At 41.3% G+C, this 24,699-nt stretch overlaps 3 protein-coding genes across 5 annotated transcripts in view; 1 reads left to right on the top strand and 2 right to left on the bottom strand.

The window, feature by feature from the left end:
- ACAD11 (acyl-CoA dehydrogenase family member 11) overlaps positions 1-16,308 on the top strand; it is a 29,758-nt gene extending 13,450 nt beyond the window's left edge. The window contains exons 14-20 of the mRNA XM_069007462.1: positions 10,223-10,289; positions 11,792-11,877; positions 12,007-12,078; positions 12,888-13,042; positions 14,861-14,977; positions 15,374-15,483; positions 15,946-16,308. Coding sequence (XP_068863563.1) covers positions 10,223-10,289; positions 11,792-11,877; positions 12,007-12,078; positions 12,888-13,042; positions 14,861-14,977; positions 15,374-15,483; positions 15,946-16,060 — 722 coding nt within the window. The 3' untranslated portion in view covers positions 16,061-16,308. The remainder of the gene's footprint in view (positions 1-10,222; positions 10,290-11,791; positions 11,878-12,006; positions 12,079-12,887; positions 13,043-14,860; positions 14,978-15,373; positions 15,484-15,945) is intronic.
- On the bottom strand, positions 761-5,867 carry ACKR4 (atypical chemokine receptor 4). Its single transcript, XM_069007464.1, is given in 2 exon segments — positions 761-2,736; positions 5,611-5,867. Coding segments are annotated over 2 exon segments (1,161 nt in total). The 5' UTR covers positions 5,691-5,867; the 3' UTR covers positions 761-1,655.
- Positions 16,309-17,653: 1,345 nt separating the features above from the next.
- DNAJC13 (DnaJ heat shock protein family (Hsp40) member C13) overlaps positions 17,654-24,699 on the bottom strand; it is a 57,814-nt gene continuing 50,768 nt past the window's right edge. For all 3 annotated transcript variants that reach the window (XM_069007458.1, XM_069007459.1, XM_069007460.1), the window contains 5 exons: positions 23,625-23,804; positions 23,240-23,380; positions 22,640-22,783; positions 21,737-21,836; positions 17,654-18,495 (listed from right to left, as the gene is read on the bottom strand). In XM_069007458.1, the coding sequence (XP_068863559.1) occupies positions 18,398-18,495; positions 21,737-21,836; positions 22,640-22,783; positions 23,240-23,380; positions 23,625-23,804 (663 nt within the window). In that variant the 3' untranslated portion in view covers positions 17,654-18,397. The remainder of the gene's footprint in view (positions 18,496-21,736; positions 21,837-22,639; positions 22,784-23,239; positions 23,381-23,624; positions 23,805-24,699) is intronic.

The raw sequence follows: 24,699 nt of genomic DNA, 5'->3' as shown, positions 1-24,699 counted from the left end.
GGGAATTCCAGAAACCTGACAGCCTGGTCAGAATGCCACTCTGTATTTGTGAAGACAAGTCATAAATCACACATGCAAGGAGTCAGTTACTTCATGGAAGAAGTGGGGTTTCTTATTATGCTCTGCATGTTTACAGTAAATCCAGTATGGCTTAACTATGTCAGATTTATGGTGTATGTGTAAAAAATCAGTCAAGCACTTCTGACTTATCTGTTCACGCCCTAGTATTTCTCCAAACACTGGGCAGACATTCTGTAAGCTTTTGTCATCCAAACAGGGAGAAGAGGCTCATGTCTTGTTTATGCTACTGTTGTTTCTAGTTTGTCATTTTAGAGCTTTTTGTTCCAGTCCCTAATTGTTTAACTAGGAACAGCATCTAAAAATGAGAGATTCTTGTTGGCTTTTCTAATCTGTAGTTCAGGCATTTTGTCAGAGCCCCGCAGGATGTTTGAAGGTAATGACAGTATGCTGTAACACCACTTCTTCATGTTGAAAGCTAAGCTAATGTGTCAGTGAAATGTTTCCAGTGACTCATGGAAAACTGCTGTTTTCCTGGAATTCCTGCCAACACTGTGGCAGGGGACAGCTTTGGTACCTCTCTGTGTAAAAACTGAGCTCTATATGGAATCGGAACCTCTCTCTTGTCAAGCAAAGCCTCTACCCTTTGCTGGTTGGTAAATGCCTGTGATGACAAGTGTCAGTACCTACTAAAACAAAACAAAAATAAATATAAGAAAAAACAAAAGCCAGTGCACTTTTTCTATTCTTTGATTTTATTGTGTCTCCATATGTTTTAGCAGATACAGTTACTGCAGTGCTTGATTAATTTTAAAAATTCTGAATAGAAAATCCAGGCCTTGTGTCTGAAGATTAACTTAACTTTTTATTACATTTACAAAAATCTAGAATGTGCTGCCCTTAGAGCGCTGACCTTGAAGTTTAGGGTGAGCAGAAAAGAAGAGGTGAAAGGTCATTTTTTCTGCAGTTATAGAAAAGGAGTTACTGGGGTTTTTTTTGTGGAGGATGTTGTTGCTGCTATACATTTATAGAAACACATAGAGAATGGCTTTTCCCCTCTCTCTCTCCCTCTCAATTCTCAGCCATAAGCTTATACCTCATTTCAAGCTGCAATGGTATCTATGGAATGATAGCTGAGTTGAGAAATGGAACTGAGCTGTTAGGCAAATGTTCTAAATTTTTACAAAATAGTTGGAGAAACACAAGGTTATTATTAACTTCTGGCACAAAGGTTCCTGTACTGTTGTTTGATTGCTGATTGTTTTTCTTTGTTTTAGTTACATGCTTAGATGTATACAGGTTGTTCGTTACACAATCAATTGCCTAGTACTGTGGCACTTTGAAATTTAAATCTTGGGGGTGTTTTTAGGTTCTTGGGTTTTGTTGTGGTGGGTTTTTTTGTTTGAGTTGTTTGATGTTGCTTAGTAAATATCTCTGGTTGTTTCTGGGAATTTCAGTGTCCAGTTCTTGCTTGATTCTGATAAACATGTTCTACTTTGAAGTGCTCTGTAGTGTCTTGGCAGGTTCAGAAATTCATCTGAAAGTTGACTTGCGGAGAAACAGCTGCAGAAACAATACCTCCTGCAATTAGTAAACAATTCCCTTGGTTATGTAAGATGATGAAAGCAATGGAGGGCCTATATAGTGAAACTGATTGTTTCTTCAGTAGGGTCTTCATAATTCATAGAAATTTCTTCAGGTCTTCCATTCTGCTGTTGTCTTCTCCAGTACCCATAATTTTTTGCAATTTTCATGACATGCATTTTGAAAGAGGCACCCAGAAAGGCGTAGAGGAGAGGGTTGAGGCAGGTGTGGAACAAAGCTATGCTCTTGGTGACCTGGAGCGCCACGTCCATGGTTTTACTGGTGTCGCAGTCCGTAACCAACATGTAGATGATGTCTATGGCTCGCCACAGCTTCACAATGTTGTAGGGTAGCTGGGTGACAATGAAAGTGGCCACTACTGCCAGCAGAACCACAAAAGGCCTGGACTTCTTAACATTTGCAGATCTAAAGATTGCCCGAGCAGTAGCGGAATAACAGATCAGCATTACTAGGAAAGGAAGCAGAAATTCCAGGATAATTTCCAGGATTTGAATTGTTGATTTTAAGAGTGTTTCCATGTTCATTGGAAATACAGGAAGGCATTCATTCCTGTCATTGTGTTTCTTGACTTGATTAAATATCAGCTCAGGGATACTGAGGCAAATGGCAGCCAGCCAGACACAGATGCAGGTAACACTGCAGTGTTTGCCAATTCTTCTATGGCTGTGGGATTCAGAAGTGGCCCTGTATCTGTCCACACTGATACAGGCCAGGAACAGCATGCTGGAGCTGAAATTCATGGTGTACAGAGAAGAAGTGAACTTGCACATCGGGTTTCCAAGTTCCCATCCCTGCACTGCATTTGCAGCCCAAAAAGGGAGGGTGAAGAGCAGGAGCAGATCGGCGATGGCGAGGTGCATGATGTACATGTCTGTCTTGGTCTTGGGTTTCTTGCAGTAGGCGTAAATTGCAACCACTAATGAGTTTCCAGCCACTCCAACTGTGAAAGTCAGTGCATAGAGCACTGGGAGGAATAATTTTCTGAAATTTCTCACATCACTTTTTTCACAGAGAAGCTCATAGGTATTGTAATCTATAAGAGGGTTGAGATCATCCTCCTCATCCTCAATCCAGTAATCTGTGGAGTTATTCATACCTCAGACCGTGGCAAAGCTAAGAGGCACAAAAAAGTGGGGAGAAGGGAACACCAAAGAAATAATACTGGGTTTAAGTTTTAAAATTTCTGTTGAAACCTAAAACCCTTCTTCAGGGCTGCTTGTACATCTCAAATTTAAAGAACTTGGATATTGAGAATACATGTGTGAATAATCAAAGTGAAGCTAGACAGTAACAGGCAGAACAGACCATCTCAAGTTCTCATGTGAAATAGGGCAACTGACAACATCTGTGAGGGCAATACAAAGTAAAATAGATTCAACTGAAGTGCTTTTATTACCCTTAGCATTTGAGATTGTAAAATGCTTGGAGTGCCCCTCACTGATTTCCACATTTGAGTCGAGGAGCCATCATTGCTTTAACTGCTCTGACTGTGTTATGTTTGACAATATTCCATTGCACATAACTGTGCCTGTACCTTTATAGGGTTGGAATTACACCTTCCCCTCTCCAGCCTCTGCAAAGCAAAGGAATACCAGCTGAAGGCTGGAAATGCTGTTACAGTCAGGTGTATAAGGAATATGAGCAGACTACAGCTGAGGCAAGCAGCTGCCTACTGTCATAAATATTCAGAGCCTGCTGTCAGAAATTTTGACAAATTTTGGATATGAGTATAATACAAGGAGAGTGTTTTTGTTTGTTTCTCAGGCACACTGTACATGCCCATTACAAAAATCCCAGCAGGGGAGTCAGTTGCTGAACAGCAGTAGGATAAGCTTAATTTAGTCTCCATCCCACACAGCAAGCCCTTCCCACGTGGAATTTCTTACGGAAGCAGATTGCTGTGGGTACCCTGCATCTTAACATCTGGAGACTTCTCAGGATGTTATGACAGAAAGGAATTTTATCACATACAAACTGCCCACAAGTACCCAAACAGCTCAGAAACTCTGCTGGTTTTTCAAGTACGATCTCATTACAGATTTACTCTGCAATCACTGAGGCTGGGTTCTCAATGCCAGTTTAGGGCTGAAGTTTTAAGTTATTCGTATCTTCAGTTTGTGTCTTAAGCAAGTCATATCCTCCAGTATTTTCCTCTTTTCCTTTGACTGTGTGCATTGACTAATGTGCTGAAATTCTGTCTATTGTAAAATACAGTCCTGCAGTACCCTGTTTTCTTGTAATAAATGGGATTAAGGTTTCTCAACAGCAGCAGCAAAAATTAGCTGAGAATGAAAAACATATCCCCCTCTTCTTATCATATGCATTGTTCAGAATTTGAAGTCAGTGTTGCTGAAAGCAGATTGTTATCTGATATTCTGCCCCAGTACTACAATTTGGCTTTTACAAGCCTGAAAGAAATATCCAAATATAATTTCTGTTTCTTAGGCAATTGTTTAAATAAAGAGTTGCCAAGTGTCTCTTAAAGGTTTTTTTTTTTAATGTATCTGTCTACTAGGAAAAAATAAGTTACTGATTCATCTCATAATTAGGGATGCAGACCAATTAAATAGAGAAAAATTAATCATTTCAATTTTTTTTCAGGGATTCCCCTAGCCAAAATTTTTGAAAAGTGTATTAGTTTGAAATTAACTATTTAGTTTGGCTCCATCTTTAATGACTTTGTTTTATTATTCTATTAACATTTCAAAACACTCCCCGTCAAACTTTAAAAAATGATTACTCTTATTTTAAGTCTTGAAATTTGTTCTTTATTGTTGCTTTAATGGGATGTGCAGAATGGAAAAGTACAGTCACTCTACTTAGTACTTTGGCAAAGGGATGTCTGTTCTATGCCTAACAAGCTGTGTTAGCAGGATTCTCCAGCAGCAGTAATCTTTTGCAGCTTTATGGTACTTTGAGGAGAGATTTAGTTAGCAGCAGCAAAAGAATCTGTTTTTAATAATTTTTTTTAGTAGAAGAAAAAGTGCAGCAAGAAGAGTTTAATCCACTTAGCTGAGATTTGAGGAAAATTAGAAGTTAAATGAAAATATTTTGCTGTGGTCTTAAAACACTTAATACAGAACCCATCAAGGAACATTTAATCAAATTGGATCACTGGCAAATTTACTTGAAAGCAAACCAGTAAACATGTCAGGGTGAGCTTTAGAAGTCTGTGTGTGACAAAGCAGTTTGGCTGTGACTCTGTGTTCTGCTGCCTGATAAGCTTTTGCCTGCCCTGAGTTCTTGACAGAAACAAAGTTATCTAAAATGCAACAGTTGACATTTCTCCCTTAAAAACACAGTTATGTTTTGGCTCCCATACCCGTTCCTGTTTATCTTTCCTGGTAATGCTGTTTCTCTGGCACACGTGCAGGTGCCCCTTACAAACAGCCAAGCAGTCCCATGGGAGTCGGGTGCTGAAGAGCGGTGGAAAAGCTTAATTTAGTCTCCATCCCACACAGCAAGCCCTGCCCGTGTGGAATTTCTTACAGAAGCAGATTGCTGTGGGTACCCTGCATCTTCCAGCTGGAGACTTCTCAGGATGTTATGACAGAAAGGAATTTTATCACATACAAACTGCCCACAAGTACCCAAACAGCTCAGAAGCTCTGCTGGTTTTTCAAATAGTGTTTTCTAGGAGGTATACTAATAAGTATATTGTCTGCAACTGCATATTTTCTTGCAGAATTATTTCAGCCTTCCAGTCAGATAGAAATTCAGTGTTTCTGTGTGTTTAAACTTGATGTGGGATTGTATGAATGGTGGTGAATTAAGTTAATATCCCAGTTTAAACAGACAGATTTTTTTCCTCTGATGAATTAAGCCATATTCTGTCCTTCTGCTGAACAGATCTGATTTTGATACTGGAAAGGAGATGTGCCTTAGTGAAATGATGTCTGTCTGTAAAGCCAACTTAACTGCGAGTAAATGTATGCAAATAAGGTATCATACAATATACAGAGCAATAAGGATTAAAACAAAACTTACCTTCTTTTGCCAGCAGATGAGTAGCAGGTACTGCAACTGAGATGTGCCTCAGTGAAGTGATCTGAATTGGTCTGACACATTGCATTTTGTCTTCAACCACCACACCCTCGTGTGGAAGTCAGTTGCACTTTCATTTTGACTTGACAGTTTAAAAAAAAACCTTTAAAAATTGTGCTTTCCTGGAAACTTTTCTTGTGTTGAACATGTACACTTCCTACATTCCTTCCTGTTCCAACCAGACTGTGACTGCTCTTTGGAAGGTCAGGACACTCTTACTGCTTCTCTTTGTTGTTTGTGGTTTTATTCCTGAAAGTCTAAATGTTTTATACATCATCAAAAGGCTTTTATCAAGCCACACATTAAAAAGATGAAAAGGAGAGAGAGAAGAGGGAGTCCATCTGGGGCTGAGTTACTGCCCCAGACACCATAGAGAGTCACTACAGTCTTTCCTCAGGGCACTACTCTGCTTTTGATGGATGCCTGTATAAGGTTTTAAGGGATCCTTATATCCCCTCCTTAAGTAACTTTTTAGGGGATACAATAGAAAAATGAGTTTGCTTTTTGTGAGGTGGGGAAAGGGGTTCCTTCAGTCTGTGAAACCAGAAAGATGATAAGGAAAATATGTGAACACAAGTGGCAAATTGTCAACCAGAGTACAAGCAGATAGCCCTGCATCCTGTGGGAGAGGTCTCATGGACTTGAATGTTGCCAGTCAATCTCATAATCAAATTAGTGACCTGTTTGAATTATCCTGGGTCAGATAGCAATCTAATGAGCTCCACTAAATACAATACTGAAGCCAAATAACAGAGAGATACTGAGCTGACCAGAGGACAGATTTTGGGGTTTTTTGGCTCTCTGATGTACCTTCCACGACTGGATTAACCTTGTGTCTGTGCTTCAATTATTTTGAAGTATGTGAAAGGAAAGATTCTTAAAAATGGGCAGCTAAGAATGTAATGGGCAGATGTTTTCCACAAGCTGTATTTTGTTTCAGATGACAAACTAAAATGGGCTGGGAGAGGAATTGCAGTCTAAAGAGTGTCACAATATTTGTGCACATTTCTGCAATACTTTCATCTTGAGTTATCACAGTACTCCAGTGGTGTTTTCCTAGTGGCAGATAAGATGTTTGGACTTCTTCCAGGCCATCTCCTTGCAGGTCATGCCATGGCTTTGAGGCCTGAGCTGTATCTCTTTAAAACAAATGAACCTCTCAGTTCTGAATAAGCTTTGTCTCAATATGGTCTCCAATAAGATGGAATAAGCAAGCTAGAGCTGAGAATGCTTTCAGGGAAGTGTGTGTTGGCTGCAGAAGTGCCCAGGAGGGTCTGTGGGCAGGCTGTAGGAAGGCAGCTCATGTGAACCCTGCCTTGCTTATTGCAGTTCCTCAGCTCCTTGTAACTTTCCACGGGTGCAGGGAGGACAGATCCTTCCAGTCAGAGTAGAGAAATAATATTGTCATGTATGTATTCAGTAGGGTTCTATAGGCTCAAAAATAACAAATTATTTAGTAAGTAAGAGTGAACACAAAACTAAAAACACTTGCGGCTGTGTGAAAGTGGCATGAAGGCAAGGAAAAAAACATTCCTAAGCTCAGCAGCTGCTCTCACTTGCACCAGCTGAGCCCATGAGCTCCAGCTGGGAATGACCAGCAACTGCATTCAGTGACAGGACTGCAAAGCTTGCAGTCTTCCTTGCAGCTGCACAACCCCAGCATTGCCTCTCTCCTTACTTCTTGTAGCCAGTTTGCTTGCAGCTACAGTGTAGTCTTTGCCCACCACGAACCAGCTGCCTGCAGTATTGTCTGGAGAAGATGAGATAAAACTGTAGAATACAATATGCTAGTGGATAGAAATTACCGTGGACTCTTGGTGGGCTGTGCCTGTGTGTGTCCCTTTTCTCCATTTGGAGACCCCCATGTTCCAACAGTCAGTACCGTACTGCCATCCACCCTGCTAAGACCAGTTTCTTCTTGCAGGAGAGTCCAGGACATGTGTTTATCAGTGTCTGTCTAGGAAGCTGTCAGGTCTCTAAGTCACCACAGACCCCTGCTGGGCTAATGGATGCAGCAGCCAATGTGGCAAAAATCATAGGTATTTAGCATTCAGGCAGTAGTTTATCTGGCCTTAGTCATTTTAGACAGAAAATTGAAGACAGAACACTGAAAAATAGATACATTGCAAGAATTGAAGTGCTACTGGCTTCTGAAAGCAGGCTCTGTGGCAGCTTCCTCAAGTACAGGTGGTGCTCAAAGGTTGCCACATTTAGTAGTCTCTCCACCAGAAAGAACCTGTATAAGTTGATTGTGTGAAGATTGGTAATCTTAAGCATGTTATACCCCTGATAGCAAAGATTAGGCTTCTAATGGGATTGTGATCAACACTCTAAGCACATTTTAAAATATTGTCTTTGCCTATGTGAGTGAGTGCTGTGAAGAGTTCAAAAGTGTAAGAAGTTAGTTAAACTGAAGGTGTTTGCCAGTGTAGCAGCATTGTGGTCTAAAAGTTTTGGACAGGTTGTGCAGTCGTATACATTGAAAACTATTGAAAAGCTCATCAATATGGAAATAGGGTTAAAACTGACCTATTAAAATGTCTACTGTCTATTCAGTTGGGAGGTTTTTGCAAAACTCCTACCAAAATAACAGGCTTCTCTAACTCCTCCCCCCATCCTCCAGCAATGTCTTTGTATTTTGTAAATGATGTGAAAATGTCATTTACAAATGAGATAGTTGTTCCATCCAGGCTGCTTGCATGCCGGCCAAAACACTGGAGTCTTTCAGAGTCTTGCATTAGACAAGAACTTTTTTTCTGTCTTTTAAGGGTCAAAGTGACATAAAATTTGTTTTAGGTTTTTAGGATTTCAGAATCTAAGGAGTGGAAGGGCCAGGAATCTGCCTTCTTTTGCTGTGCTTAGATAGGAACAAGCACAGATGAGATGGAAGTATTGCTTTCCAGAAATGTGTACAAATTATTTAGAGCATCTAACCAGATGTCTAGGTCTCAGTGAACTTCTCCCTGAGTTCAACATGAAAGCTTCTGCTTTTTTTTATTTTATACAACATGGTTAAATTTGCCCTTTGGTTTGAAGCAGGAATGTGACTTGAGGATAATTTACAAAATGGTTTTTGAAGATATATTCCAGAAGGTCAAAATATCTTTTGTGGTAAACCTCACTTGAAGATAGGTCTGGTTTAGAAAATAGCAATTGTGCAATTCTTTACCTCTTGTGGAAAAGGAGAAGTGTCAAATACCCCCTATGCAGGGGTGACATTTCCCTGTGCAGGGTAGTACCCTGCAAAGCATATGCTGGGTCATTTGGGGTTGGTCACCTGCTTGTTGCAGTTGCCCAAATGAGCCAAGTTTTGTTTTGTTTTTTTTTTTACCAAGTTGATTTATTCCCCTGCCCTAAGCTTTTCAGTGGGACTTTTAGCTTGTTAGCATTGTACAGCTCATGGGCCCCTCTGGAAACAATGGATGAATACCATATTGCAAAAGAGAAAAGTAAACAGCTGGCAGTCTGGCCCTCCAAACAGGCAGTGTTTATCAGAGCAAAATAAATCTCTCTCCTGCTTCCTGGCCATCACAGTGGCTGTTTGTAGGAGGAAGTGGCTCAGCTCAAAGCCAGGTGGTTGTATTGTCCAGACCAGAGTCTCCCAAACCTTGTGAGAACAGCTGCCAGAGAAGTTAAAAAGTTGTATTTGTTTCTGACCTCAGAACAAAACCAAGCTGCTGCAGATCAAGCCTTGAATTAAATCTCTGCAAAGCTTGTCATCTGCATTGAGATAGCAGTAAAAAATTACTGATTGCTACACCCATTGGGTATTTCCCCTAGCTTTATTGTTTGTGGGAGGCTTTGAAAGGAATGAGAGCATGCTTTGGTACTAAGAAAAAAGACAGTGAGGATTAAGGGTCATAGAAATGTTATTTTAATCAATGGAAGAATCTTCTTTAGGACTTGCACATTAAAGTGCTGTCTTTATGCTACAAAGGCTTAATAAATATATCCATATAACAAACATCTCAAATAATGTTATCAATGGCTTGAAATACTAGCCGACTATTTTCAGGTAACAGTTTCCACTCAGATCTTTCTTTGAAGTGCCGTTTAAAATCGTTTGCATGAAGGGGGACAAATCTGCATAATTTGGCTATAATGTGGTTGGTGTGTCATTTCCACATAGACCCTTTAGTGTTTATAGGCTAAAGAAGATTTTTTTAAAGTTTTACTTTTGAAATGGCAGCATCTCACCTTGATAGATGTGCTGTTGTATCACACTTATTTGCTCAGCTGTAACGGAGACAGAAGTAATTAAATGCCATTTCAAGTACCTTCTTGTTCCCCTTTCATAGGAATAGATGATGGAGCTGGAGGGTTTGGATGTTTGGCTTTTCATGTTCCCCTTCCCACAAGTCAGCTCCCTTTTGCATGTTAAGTAGTAAGCTGTATTTTGTTCCAGCATGATTATTCAGAGTATAAACACAGGAGTAGATTGCATCTCCTGCATCACAAAAGGAAGGGAGTAGGGTTTCTTGTTATGAAACTTCATTTGCTTCAACATTGAGATTTCATACTAAAAACTATTTTTGTGTTTGCCACTTTATTTAAGGTGCTGGGAACCCAAATTGCAAAGTTGCAATTGTAATGGGCAAAACCAAAACCTCATCAGCATCCAGGTAAGAATTACTAGGAGACACAGAATTCCCTAAAACTTGTTACGTGGAGGAGTCACTGCTTGCGAAAATTTTGTTAAGTGAAATGCCATTAATTGCCTTGACCAGTTGGACGTGCTCCTGAGTTAGAGGGGTGTATTAAACCTCAGCATCTGTCTGTTGTAGCCTGAGTTCCTGTTTTGCTGTCAGATGCTGTTGACTGAGTCCTCCCAACCTTTCCACTGTTACCATCTTTCATTGGCATGCTTCCCGCCTCTTTCCATTGCACCAGCTCTAGTGTTTGTGCAGCTGTGTGATGAATTGGATCAGGAAATTTTGGGTGCTTCACTAGCTTTATCTTGGTCACATAAATTTTAGTCTGCATCAGTTGTTTAACCAACAACTACCTCTGGCTTACTTATTTTGTAAGTGTAGTATATAAAACAATTAACACCAGGAAGAATTAAATAATAAATAATAATGTGTAAATAATAAAACCAAAACTTTTCAGCGCTTCCCTGAACAGGATGGGTACAAGTGGCACATCAGAGACCTGAAGTTACTGATTAAGTTTTTCACAAAGATATCTGTAGATATCAAAAGTTAAGTTTGAAACATGGGGTGTTGGTAATGTGCAGTTGTGTAAGCAGAGCATTGTGCATCTTAAATCAGACCTACTCATTCCATTCCTATATGTGTAAATAAATACTTACCTCTTCTTCTTTGACACAAACATGTTGTTCAACTCTTATTATCAAAGTAGAATTGCAAACTTTTGCAAAAACTTATGCAAGTAATGAATAAAATGCTCCATGTCTGGCGCTATTAAAATCACACAGCTATAATGCAAAAGAACTGGAACATTTATATCTAAGATGGATTTTCACCCAAATCCTGTGGATTATCTGAAGTTTCTACGTTTAGCTAGGTTCCACCAAGAAGCAATCAGTAACTTGCATACAGCACCCAGGAAGGTTTTCCTGGAAGTTGTACAGACAGTGGTAGCTGTTGAGCTCTTAGAAGCTGAAGAGCAGCTAATAGAGGGGGTTATGTGACACTCCGCTTGCTAGAACTGGAGACTGAATTCAGAGACCTGGGGCATCACCTCCAGTTCTGTGTGACTAACAACTGACCTTAAGTATTCTGAAGGAATGTAAACATGGGGATTTTTTTCCCTAAACTGTAGGCAAGCCAAGATGATGATTCTGATAAACTTGTTTTGAGAACAAAATAGAAAGGCAGAGGCAGGGAACTGACTGGGTGATACAGAAGTGTGTGCACAGAAGTGGCAGCAGCAGGAGTTTCTCAGTCATGGTGCATTAGGTGCCACTAATACATTTTCACTTGTTGACTGGTGTGTCAAGAAGTGTTGAAGCCATACTGTGTGGGCAGCATGGTGCAGATGGTACAGGTGAATTTCAGCACTGGCTTTATCAGAGTCCTAAATTGAGGATGGAAAATAAAAAAAGCATAAGGAGGGGACAGAAGGGAGGCTCAGAGTTAATTGTGCTTTTTGTCTTGATCAGGTACAAGCAGCACAGTATGATTATTGTTCCCATGGACACCCCAGGGCTGAAGCTGATAAGACCCCTCTCAGTGTTTGGCTACATGGGTAGGTGATCATATTTATCAGCTATATGTGTATTAATTTATTAGCAGTCTCAGAAGCTGCAGGCTACTGGAGGCCTGTATTTTTATCCTCCTTCGTTTTACCCTGCTCTTGTGTTTTCTGTCTCTGCAGATGAGATCCATGGAGGGCATTTTGAGATACACTTCAACGACGTGCGAGTACCTCTCTCCAATATAATACTGGGTGAGTTTCAGCACTAATTCCTTTTTAATATATACAGCAATGAAACAAGCTTTAGGAAATAGTGGTTTATGTCATGAATCACTGTAAGTTATTGTAAACAGCTCCAGTCAGTTGAGGGAGCCCACTCTTCCTTTAGCAGCCTACCCACTGCTTAAATGTACCTTGTTTAGAGTAGAAAGCAGGGCAGCTCTGGCTGTCATGCAAGTATCACGGCCCTGAAGTAGAGCAAAGCAAAAGCTGTCACTGGTGTTCTTCCCCCAAAACCAGCTCTCGTAGATTTTACAGACTTTCAGAAAGAATGTTCTGCTGCACTCCATGGCCAGTACTTGGCAGAAGTGAAAAAGAAATAATAAGCAGGCCAGAATTGTGACCCCCTGCAGGGAGAACTCTGTTCTACTTTTCTCACTTAGTATAAATCCTGATGTTTTCTTTCTCCTTTGCTTTTTTTAAAGTTTTCTCAGAGAGCTTTCTCTCTTGAGTAGCCCTAGGACCTGTGAACCTCAAGGTCTTCCCCCAGATAACTCATTCCAAATCCCATAGATGTATTTTTCAGTGTAAGATTAACAAAATTTAAATTTAATCAGGTGAGTCAAATCCCCTCAGAAACCATTTTGGGGTGTGCTTCATGATCTAAGTATTATTAAGTGTGTCAATATAGATCTGGTTGGAGTAAACAAGCAACAGTTCTGCAAAATAAGCTTTAAAGCAGCTTCTAGCTCTGGTGCTGTGGGGCCACTTCTGCTTGGAGCCTTGGATCCTTTCAAGAGGGAATCACAGAGTCTGCAGTGCCTGTTTTTCTTTCCAACCAGGTGAGGGCAGGGGGTTTGAGATAGCTCAAGGCCGGCTGGGGCCGGGCCGGATCCATCACTGCATGCGGTCTCTCGGGGCGGCCGAAGCTGCTCTGGAGATCCTGTGCCAGCGCGCGGCTCAGCGCGAGACCTTCGGCAAGAAACTCTATCAGCACGTAAGCACCTTCCCTCTCTGGCTCAGTTCGCACACTCCAGACACTGACCTTTGTTTTGCCCATCCACAGCCTTGTAGCTCTGATAATGGACATGGCAGCAGCCGTGCCCTAACCTTGAATTCCTATTTGTAAAGCCTTGGGTGACAAAGGACAAAAAAACCCCCACATTGCAAGGCTCCCATTTTTTTGCCATAACCTACAGCATCTTTTTTTTTCCCCCTTGCAATGTGCAATGAATTGGATATCCTTTGCTGGATTTGAATATGGAATTTGTCACTGTGTGTTGCTCTCTGCTTTCCCTGATCAATTTGGACAGGCATTTTTTCAGGCATACAGCTTATCTTTCTGCAGTTACAATCCAAATTCACCATTTCTGTGTATCCCTTCTGTCACCTGGATGTCCCCATTCATGATCACTGGAGACACTCAGGAGTCTAAATTTCACTGAAAATTTTATTTCTTTGATCAAATATTTGTAGTTGTTTATGAAAGCACAGACCACATCAAAGGCATACTGGAGATTCTTGCTCTTATCTCGCTCTGGAATTGAAATACTGTTTCATGAGCAAGAGCTTGCTAAAATAATAAAAATATGACAGTTTGCTTTATATAGGAACCATCAGACTTGGGTAGTTGGCCTGTCACATTTCAAGTGTTCTTTAGTCTTACCCAACAGCTAGGATGACTTTACTGGAAGAAATAAGTAAAAGCAATGGAAAGAGGAAATTGAATTAGCATCTGGCACAGATTGTAGCAAATTGTTTGTGCAGATCCAGAGGGAGCAACTTCACATGACTGGAAAACAGATATGTAATTGCCAAACTTCCATTCACCACCTTAACCTAGAATTAGTAAGAACTGCTTGAGGCACACTCTGGTTCTCCAAAAGTTGTTAAAGTAACAGTGATGTTTGATGAAGCCACAGGCACGACCTGGAGGCAGCTGCAGAGCCCATGCAGGTTCTTCACAGCAAGGATGGCTAAGGACAAGGTGAGGCTGGCGGCTGCCTTGAGTACCAGGGTGCCTGTTCCCATTAATGACCCCAGGAGCTGTTAAGAGAACTGGACACCCCACCCAGGTTCAGACCATCTTTGCTGGCACCAGTCAAGCTGAGCCTCCAGACTTTGCACAGAAGCAAGTGCTGCACCTTTGCTTGGTGACCTGCCAAAGCTACAAAATCCACAGGCTCCAAACAGAACTTGTCAGAATGCACTGACAAGCATCACAGATTCGTTTCTCCTGTGGTATGCTGGCTGCAGGGGGCAATTAGCCAAGAAGAGCAGGGAAGGGCTGCTAAGATCATAACTTCATTTTGGATCCAGTTACTAATTTATCATGAGGCAGATACAGCAGACACCACCCTGCAGCTGTTCGCCTCGCTGTGTGGCACGCTACCCTCAGCAGTTTAAGGAAAACAAGGAATTCCTCTCCCCTTTCACCCCGTTTTTGTATACTGGGGTTTATTACATGGATAGAGGGCTGTGAGGAATGGTAATAGGTAAAGGAAAGCAGGGAGGAAAAAGCAGGCATGGAAGGGCTTCAGGAAAACAGCCAATATGCAGTGGGTCTGATCAGGTGCCAAAATCCAGTTTTTCCCTCTTTCTTCTTTCCTGGCAGGAGAAGAATTGCTCTCTCTTTAGTATTTCTGTCAATAAAACGCTTTCTTTATTATGCCTCATATTAGAGATGCTTTAATTTGCACACAAGTGGCTCTAGGTTACCTGAACGTGCACGTGCTGAGGAAGAGGGGCAGCTCCACAGCTCCTCTGTGCTCAGAGGCATTAACTGATGTCCTGATGTTGGCTTTGTGTTCTGCAGGAAGTTGTTGCCCACTGGATTGCAGAATGCCGCCTTAGCATAGAACAGGCTCGCCTGCTCACACTACAAACAGCCCACAAGATAGACATGTTGGGCAACAGAAGAGCAAGAAAAGAGGTAAATTTTATTTTTTTGGTAGCTAGGACTTGGCAGATGCCATGCCTGTGCATTCAGCTAAAACATACTGTTAAACATTCTAATTGTAGAGTATAAATCCATGTTGAAAACAGCCTTAAGATATGCTTTTAATTGTCAGAAGATTGGGGGAGTGATCTCAGAAATAGAGTAGAATCTGTTCAAGTATTGCTTGCTTGTCTCAACACAGTAAGATAGTTTTGGGTGACGGTAAAACTGTTTCCAATACCCGAGGGAACTGGAACAGCGGAGCTCTCATCCAACCCCAACAGGAAGGAATGTACTGAGAGATACCAATATTCAGCAGAAGTGTTGGGTAAATATTTTCACTTGCTTATGAAACTATTACTGATACTGTGAGTTCTCTTCTAACTACAGGTAGCCATGACCAAAGTGGTTGTTCCACGAGCTGTGCTTAAAGTGATTGACTGTGCAGTTCAAGTGTGTGGTGGAGCTGGAGTTTCTCAGGATTTTCCTTTGGCATTTATGTGAGTAAAGGGAGATTTCCTGTAGATTCTAACCATTCCTTTTACAATAACTTATAACACCAGTACATGCTGTTTCATCTCAGCATGAAATAATAGTGCATGTCCCTTTAAGCTATAAAATTTAGAACAATTGTTTTTATAGTGTAATTAGCCTTACAAAAAATAAAAGCTGGAACTGGACCTAAAATAGTTCTTATCAGCAGTGAAGAGGATGTGCTTCTAAAGCTTAGTGTTATTCCCTACGGCCTTGGGGAGAAGCAAAACTTCTTAATTCCCAGCCCACCCATCTCAATCCTGCCAGGAAGATTTTGCTGCAGTATCTCCCATGTGCTAGCACTTATCAAAGCATGGAGTGTCAAAAGGGCAGCTGTAGCAAAAACAGTGCTGAGCCCTCCTGTGTGAGCCTGTGTGGCTGCTGAGGCAGGTCAGGAACCCAGCCCTAACTCAGCCCTCCCCCCACAGGTTTGCGTACATACGGACCTTGCGCCTGGCAGATGGGCCGGATGAAGTTCATCTCTCAACAATTGCAAGGTGGGAACTCCTGGACCAGTCAAAGAAGCTCACTGCAAAAATCTAATGTCAGCATAAAGCCTTCTCAAATGGAGGGAAGTCTTAGGAAAGTTTTAGTGTAATAATGCTATCTAAGGTAAAATTGGATGAGTACAAAAACTCGATTCTAACTGGAAGCAATTCTTCTCTCACTATTTACCCTCATTACACTTAATTATTATGGGCTTGCTTTTAAGGATTTGCAGAATGCCATATAAATAACTTACCTGGGTTCTTTATAACACTAAATAAAATCCATTTTCTAACAGGCCTAAAGTATTTTCTTTGTTCTGAATCAAAGCCCTTTATTCTTTCATTGTAGACAAAGCAGTTTTGAGTCAGAAGGCCCAGACAATCTAATTTATTGCAAGCTAGGCTAAACTTTTAATTTTGATAAACGACAAACACTGGAGGTAGAGTACCTTGCTTTTTCTTTTCCAAAGCTCAGCTGCAGTCCTTCCCCCAGCTCCCCTCAAGTGAGGCTCAGGGCAGCACAGGAAGCTTGGGTCACATGTAGCTGTTTGTCTGCTACTGCTTGCTTACTAATCTGCAGTGCTTCTCCAAATGGATCTCCTCCCATTTTTCCTTAGAGATGTCCCTTTTGTCTTCCCTTGCATTCTTCTTCCTGTCTTTCCTTTTGTGCACCCTCACAAGCCTCCTCCCTGCCTCCTGGTTCCAGCTGCTCTCACCCTTTCTTAAATATGCCTAAGCTCAGGTGGCACCTTCCTCCCTAAGGATCTGATGTTTTGGCTGGCAGCAGCAGTGTCAGGGTGCAGTTCATGGCCTCTGCTGCTACCAGAACAGGCTCTGCCATTTGTGCCCGACACACCTCTATGAAGTTCTTGAAGGTCAGAGTTGCTCAGTTCTGCTCCTGTACCAATCCCCTTTGACCTGAGTTACTTCAAGAGAACTTGCCCGTGCAGGAACAGAACCAGGCAGATCACAGCACACTGCACCAGTGGTAGCTCTCCTTCCTGGAGTTAGGATAATCACTTTTCAACTTATACAGGGTGGGTAAATTAAGGGTAATTAAGTTAAAGACACAAGGTTTTACTGTTTGCATGAACAAACAAGCCCCCCGTCAAGCTCCTTCCTGTTGGAGCCTGGAGAGAACACATTCTGCTTGGCTCAGCCTTTAGGATGAGGCTGTGGTCAGTCCTGTCTTTGAGCCCAGAGCCAAGTGCTCACCTGAAGGGTGTCCAGTTACAGCTGCTGTGGTCACTCAGGGGGGCACAGCAGCAGAGTACCTAGAACTGGAAGCATTCCATGAAGTTTCTTTCATTATACCTAAAATCAAGATTGTAACACCTCTTTTGAGAAAGCAGAAATTCTTGTTTACATTTCCATTCACCTTAGTTTCCTCTTGCTTCCTGACAAGAATGTTTTCTAGGAAGTTGAGAGTGTCAGCAGGTCAGTGGTTGAAATGCACTTCAAACACAAATCCACCTGCACTCTACAACTACATGTGTTTCAGGAGTTCTGGTCCAGGCTGTCAAAACCTACACAATGTGTTTTTCCAACCAAGAACACCCAGGGATTGTATTTAGCCACCTTCCAATTAGGGTCTCTGACTGCCCTCATTTTCCACACTTTCAAAGAACAGCTACACAAGAACACCACCTTTATCTCATTAACAAGGCTCTTAATTCCCTTTATTTTAAAATTTTATGTACATATGAATGATCTGTATAATGTACACTCAATATAGAAAGTTTTTATATACTGGATAATGTATAGAACATTTCACAATTACACTAATTTCTTACATAACATGTCAACTTTTTAAGGTTTTTTTGCTGAAGCTTTGTCAATTTGGTCAAGCCAGTTATACGTACAAATGTCTAATGCTGTTTGATCCAAGGAAGAAGGTAATGTTAATGATTAAGGACATGAGTGAACTGGTGCAGGGACAAACCCTTTCAGGTCATGTTCAATGGAGTGATCACATCAGACTGAGAAAGGAAGGGATGCCCTTTTAGTGGGGTTGGTGAGGTCAAAGTTATTTTAGCCCAATTCCTTTAGACTGTAGATCAACTCCAGTCATGCTAATTCATAAAATATAAAAACTAGGAAAGTTTGATTCACAGTCTTGTAAACAAATATAAAGGAACAAAATGTGCTTATGTACAACAAGAAAAAATTCTTGTGTACCCATTTCAGCTGATCCACAGAGTGCTTTCTTGTGTTACAGTGTGGTAGTTAGAATCACTGACTTTTCCTAGAAAAAAAAAGTCATAGAAAAAAGGAATAACACTGTCATAAACACCTGGCAAGGCAGTAAGTTCACTTCAATGTATTGGAGGGAAGTGCTGTTCCTCGTCACTGGCCAGTCTGCCTTTGTCTCTTCCACAAGGATTTCCAGTCCTTAGCTGACATCTCCCACTTCGTTGTCTACCGGGGGTGGTACGTTGGGCATTACGGATGATGTCGTCCCTGCAGTGAGGTAACCAGCAACTCCAGGGCCTTTTGGGAGGAAAACAAGTACTGGGGATTAGTTTTCCTTCTACTGGGGTGACTGAACAGCTTTATTCCCTCTGGTAACACTCAGATACATCATCTAAGTCAACCAGACACCTTACACAAGAACATTTAAGACTTTTTCTTTAGATTCTTTGAAATCTAGGAACACTAGAAACTAAGACTTCTTAGTCAACCAAGTGGAATAGCTTGTGGGGGGCCATTTTTGGGCTTGCTCAGTGTTTTTTTATTCTGATATGCCAAATAAGTTACAGAGGACCCCCACCCACCTGCATTACCCATCTCACCTGCCATCATAGAAGCAGCAGTAAAGAGTTCCTTTTCTAAAGAAAGGCCCTGCCATGGAATTAAAGTGAGGTCAGGCATGTGTTCCACTACTGGGCTCCTTGCGTATCTTTTCAGTGTTGTAAAGGTTTTTCCCAGCTGCATAGTTCCTGGAAGTACAATGGGCTGCCTCATAAAGAAGCAGAACTGCCTAAAGCTCGTCTAGCCAGCATTTTGTGCCTTCAGTTGGAATAAAGTGACAGCATTCTTGGGATACACAAATTCTGTACTGGAGATGCAGGACTCATACCATTACTAAGTCTCCATGTTGATTACTATAGGGGCAATCAGTTTTGCACTGCAGGCAAAGGCCCTCTCCCTCAAAGCCTGGAATTAAAAATTTAGTCATATAGAAACTTTCAACAAATGCAATAAAAATTTATGTTGCAGCATGAGGTGTTTTAACAGTAATTTTTATCAGATTAGTGACTAGAAAACTGATCATTCACAACACATTCCTGCACCAATACAGCGATCAACTTGGTGTTACACCTCCAGCCTACACTGTCAATGCTCAACATACTAAGCTCTGCTCGGTCCTGTACTCTTCCCCTTTAAGCCATCTTCACTGAGTTCTCCCAAATTTACTATTCCTTCCTGCCCCACCCTTCTTTCTCAAACTACAGCCCAGAGCCAGAACATCAGAGCAGGGTTTGCCTCCCTGCAAACAGTCCCACACTATACTGCAAGGCAGAGAGCAAAGCAAGCAGTGCCTGTGGCAATAAAAAGCTCTCTGGCTGCAGGAGACGACCTCTCTTTGCCAGCCCATCAGTGGAACCTGCCAAGTGTCACACCCACTGTCACACATCCTAGTGCAAAAGTTGCCCATAGTTATCTTGTGCCTCAAGCTTTTCCATTCTGCAGGATTCCTAACATAGTTCTGAAGCTGAGTTCCTGTGTAGTACCAGCAAGTACCAGCCAGTGCAGTTGGCAGTGTAGTGCTCCTGTGTGCTCGAGGCAGGCAAGGGTATTGGTGTGGGGCAGTTTGGGACCACGCATTTGTACAGCTCTAGGACATGCATCTGTTACTCGGAATGCAGCGAGCGCAGTGTGCGTTCTGCGAGGTGGTATCTACCTGCTTTAGAGAGCTACACAGAAGTTAGCAAGCTGCCTGACACAGCAGATCTAAAGCCCACTTCTCAGGTGAAGGGGACTGCTGCCAGTTAGAAGGGAAGGAGAAGAGACACCTGAGGGAAGAGAAATAAGCAAGGGAAGTTTCAAGGGAAGTGCAAATAGCAAAGCAATTTGAAGCAAGACATAAGGCAGAATACAAGATAAGAGAGGTTAAAAATAAAGCTTGGTTTCCATCTACACTTTGCATTTGTACAGCACCTTCATTCTACATTGGCAAGCATTTAAACATTAGGCAATTTAAAAGCAGCACAGGCCTTAAGGCAATTGGAAAACTGTATTGCCCCCAGTCTCAAGCCTGACCACATCTGGTATAGTTTCAGTTCTTGGCCAGTAATCAGTCAGCATTTTCTTCCTATTTCTAAATTTATAGTATTTAAGAAATAGCAAGGAAATTCAGTACAAAGTGAATCAGTTCCAGTGTTCTTTGTCAAAGTGGCATTAAACGGTACAAACCCCAAAAAACTCCGGTTCAGAGCTAAAGCATGGAGTCCTGTGTGAGAAAATGCATCACGTGTTGCAATATACCTACTCTCAAAATTTAAGCAACTACTAGAATGTGTAATTCCTGACTTGAAAGGCTCTTGCTTCATTTTCTCAAAATACATGCTATTATCTTGCAAGAAAAACTTTGGCCATCTGATTTATACCTCATTAGTTCAGTTATGCTCAAAAGCTTTACCAAGACTCCTATATTGGGTTAGATGAGAAAGTTCCATGTGGCACATGATGTGTCCATACTGGCTTGTCACAAAGGACTTTAAAACCTCACCTGTGAGGCAAAGCTTTTAAGACAAAGTGTTTCTTCAGCTAATGGCTACTGAGGAGTCAGAAGCTTGCATCATGTGTTGCTTTAGACAAAGTTTGCTGCAATATCATTATTTGCTGTATCTGAAAATGTTTTATGTGGTAGTTTTGTTTTGGACTGTGATGCTGTGTCTGTCAAGGGCTGCATGAGCAAAGGAAGAACCAGGACTTGATTTGCTGTGACATAACTGATCTGGGATTATGTCTGCAGTGTGCAAGGAAGTTCCCATCAGCTGCTAACCTTAGTGTGCACACAGTGCACAGCACACACAGCTAAAATGCTCTTCTTCACTGTTGGTGGGACTGAGGTGGCACCTCTGGGGTGCCATTTCAATCTTGGTGGCACCAGCATGGCACCCACTCAAGGTGCACCACTGCTGCAGTGAAGTATATGCTGCAAGCTCTGCTTACAGGCACATGGCCACCCTGGCAGGCCACTGATTCTGGATGGAACACAGCCTCAAACTCCAACCTATTAGCATTCCAACTTTTCCAACAGTACAACTACCTGCCTAACACTAAAGCAGTGTTAATTCACACAGCCAACTAATACAGACAGTCTGAGTGATTCTGAAGACAGTTTACACATCCCTCCAACTGTTGAAAAACTTTTGTTCTAGAACTGAAGTAGACTGATCCTGAGAAAGCATGGAAAGCTACTGTCATTCATCAGTTTCAATTACATCTCTGCTTTATCACTACAGAGTACTTGCAAGTCTTGCCAGTGTCCAGATTCTATTGCTAAGCCTGTACAGCAAAGACTATGCAGCAAAATACATTCTCAACCAGCATGAATTTTACCTTTTAGTAAGTGTTTTAAAAACTTACTGTATTTTTACAGCACTGAATGTTCAGACCACATGATGGCACTAGCTCCTGGGGATAAACTATCTCCAGAGTCCAGTGTGACAATTAAGTAACAGTTCAGTATAATTCAGGACATAAACAGGAAAGAGTTGCTAACCTGTGAGGTATCCTGATGTTTGTGTATCAGAAATGAACAAGTCGTGTTTCTGATCCTTGAAGGCACTCCACACAGAAGAACGGGACAGAATTTCATTTACCTACGTATTTCAAGAAATTAACACCGTGAGCAAGCGCTGTTTGTCATGTTCTAGGCAAACAAACTCATTTTCTAGAGGCAAACGATTCTGAAGGGATTACATCACAGAGCAGTTGTTCAGGCTGCGATACAGAACTCACGCACATTTCCAGGGAGACTTGCTTTTCCATGTGAATTGTGCAGCTGAACACAATGCTCAAAAAAGTAATTTGGTAGCTTGACTTTGTCCCCTCATTCCCTAAAAAGTTGACAAGGAAAAGAAACCCTGCAAGCAGCCCCTTGCCACACACTGACAGCTGAGGGAGAACAGGACTTTTCCTGTACTATAGCAAGACAGGGGATACTTGGAAGAAAGACCAATTCCCAGTTTCCTCCCCTTGAGAAAGCTTTCAACAGAAGGGTAAAAAAAAGGCATCGAGAACTAGTGCAGTTACTGGGACAAATTTACCAACTTAAATATACATCCATAAAGCTGCTGCAGTTATGTATTTACTCAGAAAACAAAAAAGCAATTTACATTAATTACACAAGTTCTAAAGAGTTGTCTGTTAAAGCTAACCAGCTTATAGAACATTTCTGCACTTGGGATTTGTCTTTTTTATTAGTGCTCCTCACATGCATTGAACCAGTGAGTTCTCCACAAGCAAGATATTAAGACATTCCAAACCATAATAATTTTGTAGTTGCAGAATGCTAACATTTTAGGTGGAATGCTGCACGTAACAGCCAGAAGATTCAACAAGGGACGTTCAGAATTTGATCTACCAAGCGTCAAAGCCCAGATAAGCACTTGTCAGTACTCACCTGTTCCCCATACTGCAGGCTGCGAGACATGGATTTCAGAGTTTTAACAATCTGAGCTTTTGTTGCAGATGGGCTTTCCAGGTTCTCAAGACCAATACCTTCAAGCAGCTTTAGAAGATAAGGGACCAAATCTGCTTTCAAAGCCTGCAAACATACCCAAATGAGTTGTCTTAACACAGTCCAGGAAGTTGTATACAGATGTTTTATATTACAAGCATTAGTGTGAACCAAAAGTGCCAACAGCTATTACTACAAATGCCAAGACGAGTCCATTTTTCTTGAGCTGTATGAATACAAACAAGAGAAAGCAAAGATACTGTCCAGCAGTTCTGCTCTGTCTAGGTGTAAACTCAATTCAGTTAGTTGGCATTCCACTACACTTTCTCAGTGGACACAACACTACCCTGTGCATTAAGCTTCAGTGCTCAGGTAACATCCTTGGACAGGTCTGTCTGCATTTTAGATAAAAGCTTTTCCAACAAGAAAAGCACATTCATTAAGTGTCCAGGAGGCTTCCCAGATGCCGTTTAAGTTGAACAGTTTAGATATACCCTAATATAAAAATACCACATTTTTACAGTCTGAGAATGTACTACTTACTTGGGCAACTAAGTCAGTTTGTTCCTTCTGAAACATTCGATTCAGTGTTTCACAGGCTATCCCAATTATATCCAATCTCTTTTTCATTCCATTCATGAGAGGGCCAATGGTCTCCAGTGATGCCATTGCTCTAACACAAAGCTGTAGAGAGACAAACATCCCAAGGACTTTATTTTATGCCAAGATTAATGGTTACTACAGATATGGTCAGCCAACACCATAAATTTCTCAGTGTTTAATCCATTGGTTTAGTCAGGTATAGGTCCCTGCTCACTTGTTACACAGTATTTATAGTTAGAATAATGCCCTTTTAGGAACACTACTAAACAATACAAATAACTCCAGCTATGCTTTTCTCCCCTCAAGCATTTAGAAGATTCAGTACCTCATTGTCTGACAATACGTGCATGACACGAATGGCACTTTTAGGAATGGCATTGTTCTTGTGATTCATAGCCTGGATTATCTTGTGAAGATGACCAAGAGGAGGAACTTGATCAGCTAGCTGAGGCTGGGCACTGAACAGGCACACAGTTGCTGTGGTAATGGTTTCTAAAGTTTCCCCCTGCAGAAAATTGAAAATCAACAGAAAGTGTAACTCAGTAAAGCCTTATGTATCATCATAGTAACAACATTTGTCACTTGCTCTGCATTATAGATTTTTTTTCTCTCATGTTTTTATGTCACTTTGCTCTCAAACTGTTAAAATAACAAGTTAAAAACACGATTATCAGCTCCAATAGTGGCAAACATTCACTAGTTCCACAAAGGCAGACCACACGGGAATTCCTAAGCACTATTTCAGCATCTTGAGAATTCAGTATCTGGCTAAGTTGCTCAGTGGAATCATGACAGCATGGATGTCCAGCTGACCACCTGAATTCCTAAAGGGTTCTGCAGTCTGTGCAGAAGCACTCATCATGCCTTGTGTATTCTCCATGCCTCTATAAACTGCTATCACATCTTTGTAATAAAGATGCCTGTTTTATTCAACATGCAAGTTAGTTTCCATCCTGCAAGTCTAACCCAGAATCTGTCTGAACACTGTTTAAGAATTAATTTTCAAACTGTAACACATTTGCTGTACTCATTACACTGTTAGGTGGCAGCTTTCTGTAGGTCACATAATTTACACCAGAATGGGAAGTTAGCGTTGCAGAAGGACAACAGAAATCTCAAGAGCAGAAAATAGGTGGTGTAGAACAAATGCCATTTTTTTAGGTTGGTCAGTCATAGAATAACTAAAAGACACTTCATTTGTTAAGCCTCATCTCTAGCACAAAATAAGTCTCTAAGACTTAACTAAAGCTAATTCTATAGCTTCAGGGACTTTAAAAATCCAACTCATGTTCAAAAGTTGCCTAAACATATCAACAGGCTTTTACAGAGAGTCAGAAAGCAGACAGAAAACCCCACTCATGATGGGAAGAAAGTGTGAGAATCTAAGTTAATCAGACACT

Source organism: Aphelocoma coerulescens, chromosome 2, assembly GCF_041296385.1.
Source record: "Aphelocoma coerulescens isolate FSJ_1873_10779 chromosome 2, UR_Acoe_1.0, whole genome shotgun sequence".
Classification (NCBI taxonomy): Eukaryota; Metazoa; Chordata; class Aves; order Passeriformes; family Corvidae; genus Aphelocoma; species Aphelocoma coerulescens.
This window is presented reverse-complemented; position numbering and strand designations above follow the sequence as displayed.